Raw genomic sequence first — 19,169 nt, 5'->3', positions numbered from 1 at the left:
ACACCTCAGTCACCTGCCCTGCCTTATTTTCCAAGAGTAGGTCAAGTTTTGCACCTTCTCTAGAAGGTACGTCCACATACTGAATCAGAAAGTTTTCTTGTACACAATTCCTCCCCATCTAAACCCTTAACACTATGGCAGTCCCAGTCTATGTTTGGAAAGTTAAAATCCCCAATCATAACCACCCTTTTTTCTTACAGATAACTGAGATCTCCTTACAAATTTGTTTCTCAATTTCCCACTGACTATTAGGGAGTCTATAATACAATCCCAATATGGTGATCATTCATTTCTTATTTCTCAGTTCCACCCAAATAACTTCCCTGGATGTATTTCTGGGAATATCCTCCTTCAGCACAGCTGTAATGCTATCCCTTATCAAAAACGCCACTCCCCCTCCTCTCTTGCCTCCCTTTCTGTCCTTCCTGTACCATTAGTATCCTGGAATATTAAGCTGCTAGTCCTGCACATCCCTGAGCCACGTTTCAGTAATTGCTATGATATCCCAGTCCCATGTTCTTATCCATGCCCTGAGTTCATCTGCCTTCCCTGTTAGGCCTCTTACATTGAAATAAATGTAGCTTAATTTATTAGTCCTATCTTGTTCTCTACTTTGTCACTGCCTGCCCTGACTGTTTGACTCTCTTTTCTCAACTGTACCAGTCTCCGATTGATCTCTTTCCTCACTATCTCCCTGAGTCCCACCCCCCCCCACCTTACTAGTTTAAATCCTCCTGAGCAGCTCTCGCAAATCTCCCTGCCAGTGTATTAGTCCCCTTCCAATTCAGGTGCAATCCGTCCTTCTTGTACAGATCACTTCTACCACAGAAGAAATTCCAGTGATCCAAAAGTGTGAATCCTTCTCCCATATGCCAGCTCCTCAGCCATGATTCATCTGCTCTATCTTCCTATTCCTGCAAGATCTGTACAAGAAGGACGGATTGCACCTGAATTGGAAGGGGACTAATACACTGGCAGGGAGATTTGCGAGAGCTGCTCAGGAGGATTTAAACTAGTAAGGTGGGGGGGGGGGGGGGGGTGGGACTCAGGGAGATAGTGAGGAAAGAGATCAATCGGAGACTGGTACAGTTGAGAAAAGAGAGTCAAACAGTCAGGGCAGGCAGTGACAAATTAGAGAACAAGATAGGACTAATAAATTAAGCTACATTTATTTCAATGTAAGAGGCCTAACAGGGAAGGCAGATGAACTCACTAGCTCATAGCACCGAGAATAATCCAGATAGTACTACTCCCAAGGATCTCCTTTTTAAAATTCCTGCCTATTTCTCCATATTGTCCCTTCAGAATCTCATCCTTTACCTCTTCCTATGTCGTTGGTTCCAATGTGTGTCATTATTGTGTTGATTTGTGGCAGATTTTACATTTGGCAGTTATACGAATGAGGCTTAATAGACACCTGAGCATTACATGGGCAATCTTTATTGTAGTTTGCACCTAGATCACTGATGCATCTCAAAGTGAAAACTCTTGGACAGCATTGGGAAAGGGATTGTTTTATTGGTTGAAGTAGTGTGAAGTGTGAAATGTTAAAGTTGTGTTTTATAAGGGTTTCTGTTTATTTTTGTCAAGTACTTAACCTTTCTTTCTCTACACACCATCTCCACTCCCTGCCCCCCCCCCCCCCCCCCCCCCATTCTCTGCTCTCCCATTGTCTTGCTGTGTCACTTTCTGTCTTTTCTCTCCTGTGTCTCCATGTGTGGCTTGCTGTCTTGTGCTTATTCTTCCTCTCTCTTGAATGCTGTCTTGCTCGTGCTCATTTTCGCATTGTCACGTATTTGTGTTTGTGAATGCTCGTGTTTGCTCTCTTATGTGTTCTCCATCTGTTGCTTGCACATACTCCCTCGCATACTCTTTTCTGTCTCTCTCTCTGTCTTTTTTCCCTATCCCTACACTTTTTGGGTTTAGGTTCTGATTTCTCACAATTTGAAGAAATTGACCAAACAGACATTTCCTGAACACTGTTCCCTTTGTAAAGAGGTTCTCCCATTTACGGATCGACGCAAAGCTGTCTGCTCCAATGGGCACATTTGGCACAGGTAAGCACAATCAGCTGCTAGAAACACAGGATCTATCCCATAAGGGTGATCCAATAACTTCTGCATTGTGTGCATATGTTATTCATGTATTTTCTGGAGTTGAAATGCGCAGTTCCATTGTAACACTCAGCCAGATTTGCAGTTCTGCCTTATGATAACTCCATTCTCTCGTGTGTGCTGATTGGACTACACTTACAAAGGAGAAAGTGAGGACTGCAGATGCTGGAGATCAGAGCTGAAAATATGTTGCTGGGAAAGCGCAGCAGGTCAGGCAGCATCCAAGGAGCAGGAGAATCGACGTTTCGGGCATGAGCCCTTCCTGACCTGCTGCGCTTTTCCAGCAACACACTTTCTACACTTCTAAAGGACCAGTGATTGCTTGATATTTTTTGTTCCCCCTCCACTGGAGAGCTAATGTTTAATTGTCCCATGTTACTAGCATAGCAACTTAAAAACTAGACTTATTAACATAATTAACATTGTTAAGAAAACCCACTTAGACAATTTGAAGGGCTGCTGCACTACTGCAGTATGGCTTCAGACAAGTTACTGACTTTCTGCACTGCTCTCTGTGGTCCCACGAGATGCTTCTTGACCCCATTTGGCCTGAACTACCCACAATCCAAATTATCTGACTGAAACATCCATAATTCAGTACTGGAATGTGGAAAATAGTGTTTAGGTAGCTGAAGCTAGAATTTCTGAGCTAGTTATAACACTTAAGTGAACTTAAACCAAGCATAAGATTTTCCTGATCATTTATACAATTATTATACTTAGAATATTTCCTCCTTCAGACCAACAATAAGTTCTGAAAGATCATTTATCAATTTTAATCAGTTTTACAAGATGATGATAGAACAGATTACCATTCTTTTGATAAATATTTTCATAGAAATTGAGCTCTATTCCTACAACTTCTTAGCATCCAACTGAATGTTCTCAGCATTTTGAATATATCTCATTAGTTAACCCAACACTATTGTAGCTAAGGTTTTTTGAATTGCACATTTCTGCCTCTAAATTAGAATTTTAAAACAATGCATTTGGACAAGGCTATGTAGATTGGTTCAGTAGTTGGTTTAAGAAGGTGGTAGTGATCTTCCTGAGGTGCAACACTTGAACTGATAGTGCTCCCAAGATGGATTCTAGGAATTTGACCCAATGAGATTAATTGTATAAGTCCTGCCCTGATTTACCTTTCTAAGATGCAGCACCATATTTATCTACATTAGACTCCATGTACCACTCCTCAGCCCATTGGCCAATCTAATCAAGATCCTGTTGTAACCTGAAGTTTGATCAGATGGGTCAATGGGCTGAGGACTGGCAGATGGAGTTTAATTTTGATAAATGTGAGGTGCTGCATTTTGGAAAGGCAAATCAGGACAGAACTTATACACTTAACGGTGAGGTCCTGGGGAGTGTTGCTCTCAGAGACCTCGGAGTGCAGGTTCACAGTTCCTTGAAAGTGGAGTCCCAGGTAGATAGTGAAGATTTGGAGATGCCGGTGTTGGACTGAGGTGTACAAAGTTAAAAATCACACAACACCAGGTTATAGTCCAACAGGTTTAATTGGAAGCACACTAGCTTTCGGAGCGACGCTCCTTCATCAGGTGATACTGGAGGGCTCGATTGTAACACCGAATTTATAGCAAAAATTTACAGTATGATGTAACTGAAATTATACATTGAAGAATTGATTGTCTGTTAAGCCTTTCATCTGTTAGAATACAGTGATAGTTTCACTTCTTTCATGTGATAATCACAAAACCTTTTTTTAAAAGTTGCGTTCTCGGGTTAGCTGTTAACAATGGTGATAGCTAGACAATATGTTGAAGATGTTGGCCCCCTGTGTTCTCTGTCTATACCATGATGTTTAGATTGATTCTAATCTAAAAAGTGAGATAACGGAGTTTTGCATAAATTCATGCAGTTTTTGAGCTCAGAGTTCTACATGAATACATGCAGTTTTTGAGCAAAGTGCAATGTAACGCTGCAAGTACAAATTCACCCCACAAAATATATGTGTGAATGTGGGTCTTTGTGTGTGTGTGTGTCTGTCTGGGGTGGGGGTTGAGAGTGTGAGAAAGTGTGTGTAGTGAGTGCAGAGTGTCTTAAGTCTGTGACGGGGTGCATGTGGGAGCGTGTGTGTCTATAAGGGTATGTGTGGATGTCTGTGTGCGTGTGTGTGTGTGAGTGTGTGTAGGGATATCTATGTGTGTGTGTGTGTAGTGCAATGGTGATCACTTGTAATGTGACATGAACCCAAGGTCCCGGTTGATGCCCTCCCTATGGGTACCGAACTTAGCTATCAGCCTCTGCTCGGCCACTTTTCTCTGCTGCCTGTCCCGAAGTCCACCTTGGAGGATGGTCACCCGAAGGTCTGAGGCTGAATGTCCTGGACCACTGAAGTGTTCCCCAACTGGGAGGGAACCCTCCTGTCTGTTGATTGTTGTGCGGTGCCCATTCGTCCGTTGTCGTAGCCTTTGCTCGGTTTCCCCAATGTACCATGCCTCCGGGCATCCTTGCCTGCAACGTATAAGATAGACAATGTTGGCTGAGTCACATGAGTACCTGCCATGTACAAAGTGGGAGGTGTCCCCACGTGTAATGGTGGCATCTATGTCCACAGTCTGACGTCTTGCAGCATCCACTGTGACAGAGTTGTATGGAGTTGTCCTGAGAGCTAGGCAGGTTGCTATGAACAATGATCTGTTTGAGGTTTGGCGGTTGTTTAAAGGCAAGTAGTGGAGGTGTGGGGAAGGTCTTGGTGAGGTGCTCATCCTCATCGATAATGTGTTGCAGGTCACGAAGAACATGGCATAATTTTTCAGCTCCTGGGAATAACTGAACAACAAAGGGTACCCTGTCAGTTGCAGCCCGTGTCTGTCTCCTGAGGAGGTCATTGCGGTTCCTTGCTGTGGCATGGTCGGAACTGGCAGTAGATGAGTTGACCATCTTATCCCGTTCTTGTGAGGGCATCCCTGAGTACTTCCAGGTGTACTTCCAGGTGTCTGTCACATTCCTCCTCATCTAAGCAGATCCAGTGTATGCGTAGGGCTTGTCCATAGGGGATGGCTGTTTTAATATGTTTTGGGTGGAAGCTGGAGAAGTGTAGCATTGTGAGGTTGTCTGTGGGTTTGCGGTAGAGTGTGGTGCTGAGGTGTCCATCCTTGATGGAGACGCGTGTGTCCAAGAATGAGACAGGTAGTCGAGAGTAGTCCATGCTGAGTTTGATGGTGGGATGAAACTTGTTGATGTCACCGTGTAGTTTTATCAGTGACTCCTCGCCATGGATCCAGAGGAAGAAAATGTCGTCAATGTACCTGGTGTACAATGTTGGTTGGAGATCCTGCATAGAGAAGAAGTCTTGTTCGAACCTGTGCATAAAAATGTTGGCATATTGGGGTGCAAATTTGGTCCCCATGGCTGTTCCGTGTGTCTGGATGAAGAACTGGTTGTCAAAGGTGAAGATGTTGTGATCGAGGATAAAGCGGATGAGTTGTAGGATGGTGTTTGGAGATTGGCAGTTATTGGTGTTGAGTACTGAGGCTGTTGCCGCGATGCCATCATTGTGGAGGATGCTGGTGTCGAGTGCGGAAATGTCCATTGTGACGAGGAATGTTCCCGGTTCGACTGGTCCGTGGGTGCTGAGTTTCTGTAAGAAATCCATAGTGTCGCGACGACAGGTTTTGTGATTGACACATGAAAGAAGTGAAACTATCACTGTATTCTAACAGATGAAAGGCTAAACAGACAATCAATTTTTCAATGTATAATTTCAGTTGCATCACACTGTAAATTTTTGCTATAAATTCGGTGTTACAATCGAGCCCTCCACTATCACCTGATGAAGGAGCGTCGCTCCGAAAGCTAGTGTGCTTATAATTAAACCTGTTGGACTATAACCTGGTGTTGTGATTTTTAACTTTGTAGATAGTGAAGAAGGTGTTTGGTATGCTTTCCTTTTTTGGTCAGTGCATGGAGTACAGGAGTTGGGATGTTGTGTTGTGGCTGTAGTTAGGCCACTTTTGGAATACTGCATGCAATTCTGGTCTCCCTGCTGTAGGAAAGATGTTGTGAACCTGGAAAAGGTTGAGAAAAGATTTGCAAGGATTTTGCCACGGTTTTGAGGGTTTGAGCACGAGGGAGATGCTGAAATGGCTGAGGCTATTTTCCCTGGAATGTCAGAGGCTGAAGGGTGACCTTACAGGGGTTTATAAAATCATGAGAGGACATGCATACAGTACATAGACAAGGTCTTTTCCCTGGGGTGGGGGAGTCCAGAACTAAAGGGCATAGTTTAGGGTGATAGGGGGGAAAGATTTAAGAGGCCTAAGGGCCAACGTTCTAACAAAGAGGTGGTGCGTGTGTGGAATGAGCTGCCAGAGGGAAGTGGTGGAGGCTGGTATAATTGCAACATTTAAAAGGCAACTGGATGCGTATATGAATAGGAAGGGTTGAAAGGGATAAGGGCGAAGTGCTGGTAAATGGAACTAGATTAATTTAGGATATCTGGTTGGCATGGATGAGTTGGAGTGCAGGGTCTGTTTCCGTGCTGTACAGCTCTATGACTCTGATAATGAAGTGAAATGTTCCGGTCAGGGTGACATTACTTGATGAGGCACTAGGAGCTGGTTTTAAAGTAATTTTGAGTTGCTAAAGTCCACTCTGGACTTTATATAATGCACTCAGATTGGTGATGTAAAATGGATATTGAGTCCAGTGGTTAGGTCTCCCATAAAGTAAACTATTAAGTCCATGATGCTGCTGAACATCTTGCGTTGCCACTGCAGCCATCTGTGTAAAAAATCCTGCTCCTGAGACATGAATATGCAATTTATGGCTGGTGCTCTCGTGCAACACTGAAGGCACTTTTTTTTTCAGATGAAATGTTAAACTGAGACAGTGTCTGCTTTCTGAGTAGCTGGAACAGAGTTAAAGGTATAATCCATGTAATTGTCATACTTGTCAAGGACAATCTTGATATAATTTCTGATTTACAGATGTGTTCTGACATACCATGCGTGTCAAAGTCTGACCTATCGCAGATGTCTGCTGCAAGACAGCATCGCTCGACAGCACTTACCCTCAGGTGAGCTACTTGTAAAGAAAATTTCAAAACCTTCAACAGACCTGACCTTTTTTTTTTGAATGTTACAATGTAGATACATGAGTTTGAACTTTGTTTCTGGATGTCCGTTCACAGTTGACCAGAGAAATCTTGTGATGTAAATGAACTTAGAGATAGAGAAGTGGTAATGCTGTTCTTGTTGCATGAAAACAGATGCATTGCAGTTAGAAATAGAATTTCTGTCATGGATTTCAGTTTCCAATGTACAAATGAACTACAGCCAGAAAGAAAAAGCATACGTTAATTTAGCAGCTTTCACTACATTCTAAGATGCATTGCATATAATGAATTACAGTGACTGTTGACAGCTTCTGACAATTTTGCCTGTAAGTCCTTCCTGTTGTTCTATTTAATTACCTGAACAACCATTAATCTACTATTGGCAGTCTTGTTTAGGAAGAAAAAATAAAAGGATTTGCCTTTATTTAGTGCCTTTCATGACCTCAGGACATCCTAAAGCAATTTATAGCCAGTTAAGGATGTTTTGAAGCACAGTCGCTGTTGCAATGTGTGAAATTAAACAATCAGCCCACAAACAGCAATGTAATAATGACAAAAGATTCTTCTCTAGTAAGAAGTGCAACAATTTGAAACAAACTGGGTCTTCAACTGGTAACTAATATATAATTTTAATGCTGCAATTCCCCACATGGCAAGCCATAAGATGTTCTTTTCACTCCTGGGTTCCAGAGGGAAAATGATGCCTCTCAATAATGTAGTACTTTGGTAGCACAAGTTCAAAGGTACCACCCACAATTTGCAAACTATATCCCTGCTACTTGGGGAATGCTATGGACTTCTGACAAAAGAACAGAATTGGGGAAAAGAATTTGTTTATTTTTAACTTCAATTTCACAGAAGTTATAAAAGTCTGGAGTTTTTTTGCAAAAAGCTTAACTCTTTAGACAAAACAAATAAAAAAGCAAGAAAATGAGGATAAATTATATACCCAATACTTCAGCTAGAAAATCTTGAATTTTAATATGAGACAAAGAAACTGCAGATCCTGGAATCCAGAGTAGACAAACAGGAGGCTGGAAGAGCACAGCAAGCCAGGCAGGATCGGAGTTAGAGACGTTGATGTTTTGGGTTTAATCCTTCTTCAGCACTGGATGTGGGGGTAGGTGGAGCTACAGATGAAGGGGCGGGGATGGGGAGAATAGCAGAATGGTGAACACAGGTAGTGGGTACGACCTGGTTGGTCGATGGGAGGGATGAGTCTGGTTGGAAACTGGAAGTCCGAAGGTGGAATGGAAAGGAGGAAGTGGAGCTGGAAAGACTACCACATCCAGTTGTGAAGAAGGATTATACTTGAAATGTTGAATTTTAAGATGGCCATATTCACAATTTGGATTCTTATATAAGTGCAATTTCATGCTGAACAATTAAATTATAACGATCTGTTTAGTCATTGACTGCCCAGCCTAGGAGTAAATTTGTGAGATTTTTACTTGCTGGCTGTTATCTTTGAAGGTAAAAATCACATTGTTATAAACAGGCCTACTGTAAGTTGCTAATCTGCAGAAGATAGAAATGTGCAGCTAACATTCTTAAACTAAACATATGGCTATCGGGTGGCACAGTGGTTAGCACTGCTGCCTCTCAGTGCCTGGGACCCAGGTTTGATTCCAGTCTTGGGCAACTGCCTGTGTGGAGTTTGCACATTCTCCCTGTGTCTGTGGATTTTCTCTGGGTGTTCTGGTTTCCTACCATAGTCCAAAGATGTGCAGGTCAGATGAATTGGCCAGGCTGCGTTGGCCAGGCTAAATTGCCCATAATATTAGGTGCATTTGTCAGAGGGAAATGGGTCTGAGTGGGTTATTCTTCGCAGGGTCATTGTGGACTAGTTGGGCCAAATGGCCTGTTTCCACACTGTAGGGAATATATCTGTCTAAATGGGATTGATCTTTCTTATTCAGGTCAACTTTTGATGCAATTGTATTTTTTTAATGTATGAAGAAGTGAGTGTGACTGTACTTCGTTCCAAGAGTACATTCTAATTTTGGCGATGTTATTTGATGGTAGATCCACACGTTTGTATTCTGAATAGCAAGAACATCCAGTTGCAAATAAATCTTGAATTGTCTGACGGATGAGATTCTGCAAATTTCCACATTATTGTTAAAAAACAAATGGAAAAATATTAATGCAATGCATTTAATAAATAAACCAGTGATGCACAACATTTGTGCATTCCCCACTGCATGTGAGCTCTTTTATATCAAGATTTTTTTTTACTGAAGACCTGAATTAATGCATGTACTGTCCAATATTCCTTGTCCATACATTACACCAATGAATTTTGTTAATTGTACTGCTTCAATGGGAAATATTCTGACTGTGGTGGATTCAGGTAGGTAAACATGTTATAACCTAGATTCAATATTCATCAGTCTTTGAATACCAAAACCAGATTTCACTCTACTTTAACATTTATTTAGTGGTTTGATGCTTCATTTTAAATGACCTTTTATTGAACATGTGTTTCTCACATTCCAGACCCTGACTGGATAAAGCGCCTGCTGCAGAGTCCATGTACATACTGTGACTCTCCTCTCTTCTGACAAGCATTCAAGCCATTGGACAAAGGGCAGGATATATCTGTATCTTAAGTTTAGCATTGGGAAGATGAGGCTTAAGATACTTACTCCTCTGTTAGGGGGGTATTGTGTTTATTGAATGGTGGCATTGTCTTATAATTGGAGACATTCAAAGATGCAGCTTTGTGTTCTGTGAAACACTAAAGGAAAACCTGGAGGATTCTTAGCACCTTCTCACCAACATCATGATCATGAATTGCAAGGGCAATTGAGAGGACTGTATGTTAAGCTTTCTCATCTATTTTCTTAATTCTTCAGGAATAGGAAATGAATGTAAATTATTATTTCAGTCTGAGAATAAGAGTGCAGAAGATGGTCAACATAGAAAGTGCAGGAAAAATGGGGAAACTCTTCAAAATGGAGTTAGGTTTGAACAGATGATGTTCATGCCCGTCTAGATCAAGTTTTCATTTGATGAATTGAAGTAACTGTCTAAAAGTTAACCCATGTCACAATTTTCAGATAAACACTTGCTTACTTTTGCATTTGCAAAACCAGTTAAACAAGACTAAGGTTGCCTGTGGGAACAATGTGAAAATGAAATTTTATATTATTTTGCCTTTAGAGGTTTTGAGTAACGTGTGATTTGTGTCATATATCCAGAGCGGCTAGGGTACTTAGACCTTTTTCAATGTAATGTCTCCTGATCACAGATGAATGCCAATAATATCAGGCCTATAATGAAATTAAAGTCCAAAAATGTGGGGTGCAGAATGGAGTGGGAAGCGTGGAGTTTGTACTAGAGTTCAGCAAGTAGCAGCTATAATATAAAATGTCCCTGTATTTAAAATTTAGGCTGGGAAAAATGAAATGCAGTAACATGCTACTAGCCTTCAGACAATTGATATCAGTCATCGAGGTTGGTTGGTAACTAGTTTTGGACTGTCACTTAGACTTTCTCTATTGTTTTTTTTTGTTTTAATGTATGTTTTCAATTTTTAAAGCTTTGTTTAAATTTTGTTTAACGACTACAACTATTGCGTACATTTGTGAACGCAACTTAAAACGTGATAAACTACTTTTTTGTACAATAAGAATTGTTTTCTCAATAAATCTGTTACTGTTTGGATAAAATATACCATCTTGTGAAATATAAATGAAAATGTCTTGGGCACTTTTTTTAAGTATGGCACAGGCTATTAAGTTGCAGTTTCATTAATTTACATCAGTTTATTGGCAGCTTGCTTGGACCTTATGTCATTCATTTCAAACAGTAAAACACAATTCACATAGCTATTCCTTTCGGAAGGTCATAGATTTGAGCTTTTGTTTTGTCACTATCATATGCCTGGAGCAACCATGGGCTTCTAAAGCCAATATCATGCAATTGGATAACTTCACCTTTCTCACCTGGTTGGTCCTGCAGCTCTGATCATAGCCAACAGCTAAATACTGTTAATTGAGGAAAAACAGTGCTACCTTTAGTCACTTCACCAAAAGAATGTAAGAATTTCTGTTTAAAGAGAAAACGTTTTTGGGCAGACTCTACTGTTGTTGGAAAGCACGTTTCTCTATAAGGCAAAATTAGGCCAATTAGGCTTCCAGACAAAAGCTTCAACCTATCATTTTTAATCATTCATGGAATGTTAAAGATACTGGATATATTTATTGCCCATCCTAATTTCCCTTGAAGGTAGCAGTCATCTGCTGCCTTGAAGTGCTGCAGTCTTTGGGTTGCGGAAAGTTCCCAAATTTTGACCCAGGAACAGTGGTAAAGCTCTAAGGCAGAACCTGCATCCGCTCTCATTTCTCCAGCTGCTGTGGATCTGGAGTCACCAGTAGGCCAAACCAATGTGAAGATGGCATACATTTTATTTGGAATTTGAAACTGGAAAAGTGGAGTTTGGATTATTAGTTTTATTTGCAATTTAAAGAAACAATGGAACTCTGTGGCCACTAATTGTTTATACACGTAATTAGTTTAAAAAGTTGAATTCTATGAGACACACTGGTACCCAGGGACTCTTTTGGTGGGGGCAGGGATAAAAAGTAACTGCCCAACTACAACGCATGGATAAGTTGTAAGTGGCAAATTGTCACAGAACAGAGAGGTTGGAGAATTGTCGTGATGCAGACCTCCAAAGCCTGCAAGCAAGATAGATTACAAAAGGCACTGCTAACTCTGGTCCAACCTGAGGAATGCTGCAGTTGACAACACAGTATCATTGCGAAAAAAAAAACAAACTGAAAAAATCACTTCAATCAATCCCTTTTGTGGTTTGAAATCTGATCCACGGACTTTGTTCCTTTATTGCTATATTTTTCACCCACAATATTTCTGGGGGGAAAAAAATGTTTGTTTCATTTGTCCTGTCTGTCCTTTGTGTGAATGAATGTGTTTGGATTTAAACAACATATAAGTTTGCATTTTAGTAATTAATCTTTATTGCCACCATATCAGTTTATTAAAATAAATGTTTTGTATTCTTGTTCATTAATGAAAGCTGATATGAGTTTCTTTTGTCGTAGGTAGTGGTTACAGTCAGGTTTTAACCAAGCTAGAGATTCAGTTTGGTCATATTGCAGACTTGTGATGACTTATGGAGTAATGGAGCTTAATGTTCAGCACAGTATTCCCACCAGGGTCAATGCACCAGATGGCAGATTTCCTTCTCCAAAGAACATTAATGGACCAATTTTTTAAAATGACAATCGACAATGATTTCATGATTGCCATTAGACTAACTTTCAATTCCAGATTTTACTGAATTCAAATGTTGCTATCAATCATAGTAGAACTTGAACCCTCGACTCCAAATATTATTCTGAGTCGCTGGATTACTGTGACATTGCCACCACACGACTACCTTCCCTTATCATATTAATCTGTAAATATTGTATAAAATAGAAAACTGAATTTATTTCTCTGTTTAGATCAACAAAATGAAACAAACTTCACTGTGTAAACTTTAGTGTAAATTGTGTAGAACTGCATGTACTTGATTTCCATAGAGATAGTCTCAAACAGTCAATAGCAGTTGACCCTGAGACGGTGGAAGGAGCTCTTTACAAGATTTCAATTCTCAATGAATGGTCAAAGGAGCCTTCTTCCTCTGGGCTGAATTGGTTTGGTTACAGGATATGAAAAAAAATTGACTTAAGATGGTCACATTTTGGATGTAGGTTTGCTCAGTGAGCTGGAAGGTTCACTTCCAAACGTTTCGTCATCCTACAAGGTAACCTCTTCAGTGGGCCTCCAGGCGAAGCACTGCTGCTGATTCCTGCTTTCTATTTATATGTTTGGGTTTCTTTGGGTGGTGATATCATTTCCTGTTCTTTTTCTTAGGGGGTGGTAGAAGGGGTGAAACTCGATGTGTTTGTTGATAGAGTTCTGGTTGGAATGCCATGCTTCTAGGAATTCTTGTGCATATCTCTGTTTGTCTTGTCCTAGGATGGATGTGTTGTCCTAGTTGAAGTGATGTCCTTCCTTATCTGTATGTAACGATACTAGTGAGAGAGGGTCATGTAGTTTTGTGGCTAGTTTTCTGCCTGTTTGTCCAATATAGTGTTTGTTACAGTCCTTTATTTTTGTAAATGACATTTATCTATGTAAACAACAAGCAAAACTAATGAAGGACTGTAACAAATGCTAAATTGGACAAACAGGCAGAAAACTAACCACCAAGATACATGAACATCAACTAGCCATGAAACGACATGTCCCCCTCTCACTATTATCATTACATACAGATAAGGAAGGACACCACTTTGACTGGGACAACACATCCATCCTAGGACAAGCCAAACAGAGACACACACGACAATTCCTAGAAGCATGGCATTCCAACCGGAACTCTATCAACAAACACATCAAGTTAGACCCCATCTACCACTCCCGAGTAAAGGAAATAACAACATCACCAACCCAAAGAAACCCAAATGTATAAATAGAAAGCAGGAATCAGCAGCAGTGCTTTGCCCAGAGGCCCACTGGAGATGTTACCTAGTAGGGTGACGGAATGTCTGGAAATGAACCTTCCAGCTCAGCGAGCAAACCTACATCCAGAACCTCAACCTGAGCTACAAATCTTCTCAAAACTCACTATGGTCATGTTTCAATCTGGTTAAACCAATGGGACTTGTGGCTACAGGAAAACTCTGCAAGTTCCTTGTGGGTGTTCTAGAGTCCTGGACCTGGCTGAGAAATCTTTGACCCTTTGCAACTCCAGCAAAAAGCTGAGATTTATAATGCCATTGTTCTGGGCATTTTGCTTTTGGGGTTAATTATAACCTGTGCTAATGCTTTTGCTTCAGTACTTCCTAAAAGTTTTAGAAAGAGTTAATTTATAAGTAAAGGTTCTCACCTTGCACTTCCAGCTGAGCACAATAATAGTATAGCATTGGTGCAAATCATTAATATTTTCTTTCAAAGAATCACAACATACTCAAAACCAAATACTCTAATGTTAGTCTGCCCTGTGGTAAACTCTAATAAAGACCATTATTGTGATTGTTCACCCAATGCCTTTCCACCTTTTATCAATGTTTTAAAGCAACATCTGGTATGAATCTGTACTGAAGACAACAAATGCTGGAGATCACAGCAGGTCAGACAGTATCCATGAAGGCCAAGCAAGCTAACATTTTTGAGTTCCTACATCTGGTATGAATCTATTTCATGGTTTTAAAAAATTGGAAAATCAGAGGATTCTCTGCAAAGTTTTTCACTGACAATCCAGAAAGATTTTCTTCATCCTGTCTTTATTTGCAATTTCCAAGCCCCTATTGTGATTTGGTGGTTTAAATACATAAATTAACAATTACGTTCATTATAGTTTATTAGAAAAATCTTTAATCACATTTTTTATCTAATATCAATGTAATTCATTTTGGGTAGTATGATAACTTTTAATCCTTTATTCTATTTCCAATGATGTCTCAAATTAGAATTTGTTTAATTGACTCCTAAATTAGATCATTTTAGAAATTACAAAAAAAGTCTGCAAAACCATGGTATCTCCTAATTGCCAGTTTTATAAAATAAAATTCTCCGTAGAAAGGTATGGGTACAGGTAGCAAATGTTCCAGGCTTGATTTTTCAATCTGTGAGATTCAAGCCAGGGCAGTGGTAATCTACAGCTGGCCTCCGATAGGATTATCAACTAGATTTTTATCTTCAGCTCACTATCGTTTCACCTGTGTTGGAAGCAATAGTGTGAAGTTACTACTGCCATGCCAATTTTACTTGGATAGCCAACTGACACTCATTATTAAAGTTCACACATCAACAGTAGTCACTTGGGTGAGAGTGGAGTGTGTTCTAATAATTGTACAACTTTTCCCAAACCAGGAGGTGAAGCCAGCAACAAGGGAGAACACTCACCAGCAATATTAATTCAGCAATATAATTTTATTTGGCTGGAGAGGAAAATAAATAATAGTTATTTGGCCATGCAATAAATGTGTTGGCATCTCCAGCTACACCATATTTTAACCAAGAAAACTCCTTGATACTAGAAGATTTCTATAATCTTTCATCAGTGACATGGTAATTTTCACAAGTTGAATTGCATCAGCAAATCACATATGCAAGGTGAGTTCAGTACACAGTACCAAAAGAAATCTGATGGTTTCACAATGTTAGAAACTTGCATTTGACTGTACTTACCTGAGCAGAGATGACAACATCAACAACATTTAAAATGTAAATGCTTTTTTAGATTTTAATACTGCTTTCATGTTTGATTGCATTATTTATTCTTAACGAATTGGTTGGTTAAGAGGGATGCTTAAGTTGGCAGTTCCATTGGAAAAAAATCCATTTTGTTCTGAAGCCTCATTTATACTTTACTTTCAGACATTTGCATATAAAACCATCAAAAGAATGTTTTGAATCCTATTGGAGGATTTTTTATTCAGTGCATTGTATCTGTTGACTTTATGAAAGTGTGATGGAATAGAATACAATTACAAATGACAGAAAAAGAGACAATTTTTGTCTTTGTAGGCAATGGCACAGTAGTTGAGACTACGTATTTAAATGAGTGCATAAGAACATATCAATAGGAGCAAGTCATTTGGCCCATTGAGGCTGGTCCACCATTCATTAGTCATGGTTGATCTATCTCACTATCCTCCTAATTCTTAATTCCTTTCATATCCAATATGTATTGGTTTTCCTTTTGACTATATTCAACACTGAGCTTTCTCAGTCATTTGGGGTAGAAAATTCCAAAGATTCAAAACTCTCTCACTGAAAAATATTCTGTTAATCTCAATTCAAAATGGCTGACTCCTTATTTTAAGATTGTGACCTTCAGATCTAGATCCCCAGCCAGAGGAAGCATTCCCCTAATAAGTAACCTAGCAACTAACCGTTAATAATTTGTTCTGCTAGATTCCAGACAATATTGTAATATTGTCTAGTCAATTTTTCCTTATCCCAATCTTTAATTGGAATTACTCTATTGAATGTAGTACTTCATCCAATTCCAACATGCCTAGTATGTGGTATTTGGTTACTTAAAGATGTACTGTACTATTTCTGGATTACAAACGAAACAATTAAATTACTAAATTTGTTTTCAATCTTGAAAAAGAGCTATATCAGACTGGAAACACCAACTCTTTACCCTACAGACCTGCTGAGTTTCTCTAGCACTTTGTTTTTTTGTACAGCGTTTGTAATACTGAGTCAAAGGCTATGAATGACAGTTTTACTGTTTTTTTTATGGCAACCATATTCTATCAAAGTATTAGTAAAGATTTTCTATCATTCTACTTTCAGAACTGCAAAAACATAGATATTGTAAATATCAGGGAGAACCTCCATGTGTTGATAATTATTTTGAACTAGCTGTTGTGTCTACACAAGAAGTTCTGCTGTTGAATTTCAACAACAATGGACTATTAAATTGAAGAAATGAATCATTCATTTCTTAGCAATCTGTCCTTCAGTCCTCTCTCTCTTAACAAGCTTCCATACATTGGTAGGCCATGTACAATGTCTCACCTACAGAGAATATATATCGGGCTGTAAAAAGTAAATAGAATAGAAATACAGGTTTAAAGATTGTTTTCTATAGAAAATTGGATTTACTGTGTTTTTCTTTTTCTGGAGCAAGCAGGTTATGGAATCCTCTCAGGGAGAGGTCTCTGCTCAAGTACACAACAAGCCTGTTTGGTAAAGGCAGGTGGTGACATCCTCTTGAGGTCCATGTAAAATGTAGCTTTAAATTATTATTTCTTGTTCTATCATTTCTGATTTAGTTTTTAATTTTCAAATATATATTTATATCAAAATGGCATTTTTAATAATCTAAAAATATCCTGCTGTTCTATCATTTATTACACTTCTGCACAGAGTAAAAAAAAACTGCTTTGTAAATTAAGCATTTGCCATAGATTGTCTGCCTTTTAATACCCAGAGCAGTAATTAGGCTGACTTGGTACAGTTATAACGAAGAGCAATCTCTGTTGTTCTCCATTTCTGAGGGATCGTTAAACAAGAGTATTAACATGTTCTGCTGCCCCCCAGCTCAGCACTTGTTCTCAGTGCTTGTTCCCAGTGGATCCCAGAGGTCACTAACTGACCTGAGTCTGCATGTTCAACATGGAAAGAAGCAGTCACAGAGAGCACAGTTCCTTGTTTGCATTCATCTGTGCACTCACCAAAGTGGGGGGAAAAACCAGAGACACTGCATAAAGCAGGTTTACTACAAAAGTGCTGTCATTAAGAAAATAGCATAATGCATAATTGGTATACTTAATGTATTTTATCATCAGCTGGCATAGCAGTGTCAGTAAGATAGAAAGCTCCATCAATAAAAACAGCATACATTTAAATAAATATATGTATATAAATAAATGTATATTTTCTGTTTCTTTGATACTTTCTACTCTTACGTTGCATTGTTACTTCAACCTTAGTGAAATTAATGAAAACAAATACCAATAATGGAAAGCAAAACCACATAAGTGTAAGGTTCTGCAGCCAGTGAATATACATGTTTCTCGATTCAAGTATTAAAACTGCCAATCTCTTGAATGCACCCAGATATTGCATGCAAAATAGCCGAGGATCTGAGACAGCCATATGATAGACTCAATAAAAATTCTGACAGGTGGATTACAAGGGAAAATGGGGTGCAAATTTTGATGCTCCATTTTTGAAACATTGTCAGACTGAAAACACAGTCTAAACATTTCTCACCTCTTTTACTTCTTTATTAAAAGACCTTGTTTATAAAGTGCACTTTAATAACCAGAGGCTGTCTCAAGAACTTTACACTCATCAAAGTACTTTAGAAGCATAGTTGCTGTTGTAATTTGTGTCGACCAAAATCTCACAAACAACAATGCGATAATGGCCAGATAATCTATTATTGTGATGTAGGCTGAGACAAGGATTAGCCAGGACAAAGGTGGCAACTTTGCTGATTTTCCAAACAGTATCATGGGGTTTTTATGTGTGCCTGAGACAACAGAGATTCAGTTTAATTTGTCATCTGAAATTGACACCTCTGACAGTGCAACACTCCCTCAGTTCTCAGCTTCTTCAAGGTAGGCTTCCTTGCAAGAGGATTCACAGTAGGTTAAGATCAACTAGGAAAAAGTGAGGACTGCAGATGCTGGAGACCAGAGTTGAAAAATGTGGTGCTGGAAAAACACAGCAGGCCAGGCAGCATCGGAGGAGCAGGAGAATTGACGTTTCGGGCATAAGCCCTTCTTCAGGAATGAGGCTGGTGTGCCAAGCTGGCTGAGATAAAAGGTAGGAGGGAGGGAATTTGGGGGAGGGGCGCTGGGAATACGATAGGTGGAAGGAGGTGAGGGTGAGGGTGATAGGCCGGAGAGGGGGTGGGGGCGGAGAGGTTGGGAAGAAGATTGCAGGTCAAGAGGGCAGTGCTGAATCCGGGAGTTGGGACTGAGATAAGGTGGGGGGAGGGGAAATGAGGAACCTCGAGAAATCTACATTCATCCTGTGTGGTTGGAGGGTTCCTAGGTGGAAGATGAGGCGCTCTTCCTCCAGGCGTCATGTGGTCAGGGTCTAGCGATGGAGGAGGCCAAGGACCTGCATGTCCTTGGCAGAGTGGGAGGGGGAGTTAAAGTGTTCAGCCACGGGGCTGTTGGGTTGGTTGGTGCAGGTGTTGCAGAGGTGTTCCCAGAAACATTCCGCAAGTAGGCAGCCTGTCTCCCCAATGTAGAGAAGACCACATCCTGTCCCCCTTAGTCCAAGAACTCCCCACCTACGTTCGGGACACCACCCATGCCCTTCACCCCTCCATGATTTTTGCTTCCCCGGCCCCCAACGCCTTATCTTCACCATGGACATCCAATCCCTTTACACTTCCATCCCCCATCACGAATGACTCAAAGCCCTCCGCTTCTTCCTTTCCCGCCATACCAATTAGTACCCTTCCACTGTCACCCTCCTTC

At 40.1% G+C, this 19,169-nt stretch overlaps 1 protein-coding gene across 1 annotated transcript in view; it reads left to right on the top strand.

The window, feature by feature from the left end:
- The window catches only part of gtf3c4 (general transcription factor IIIC, polypeptide 4), a 33,510-nt gene extending 21,391 nt beyond the window's left edge, over window positions 1-12,119 (top strand). Inside the window, exons 3-5 of the mRNA XM_072566253.1 lie at window positions 1,927-2,057; window positions 7,067-7,155; window positions 9,694-12,119. Coding sequence (XP_072422354.1) covers window positions 1,927-2,057; window positions 7,067-7,155; window positions 9,694-9,758 — 285 coding nt within the window. The 3' untranslated portion in view covers window positions 9,759-12,119. The remainder of the gene's footprint in view (window positions 1-1,926; window positions 2,058-7,066; window positions 7,156-9,693) is intronic.
- The last annotated feature ends 7,050 nt before the right edge of the window (window positions 12,120-19,169 follow it).

The sequence above is a fragment of the Chiloscyllium punctatum genome, chromosome 49 (genome assembly GCF_047496795.1).
Source record: "Chiloscyllium punctatum isolate Juve2018m chromosome 49, sChiPun1.3, whole genome shotgun sequence".
Lineage (NCBI taxonomy): Eukaryota > Metazoa > Chordata > Chondrichthyes > Orectolobiformes > Hemiscylliidae > Chiloscyllium > Chiloscyllium punctatum.
This window is presented reverse-complemented; position numbering and strand designations above follow the sequence as displayed.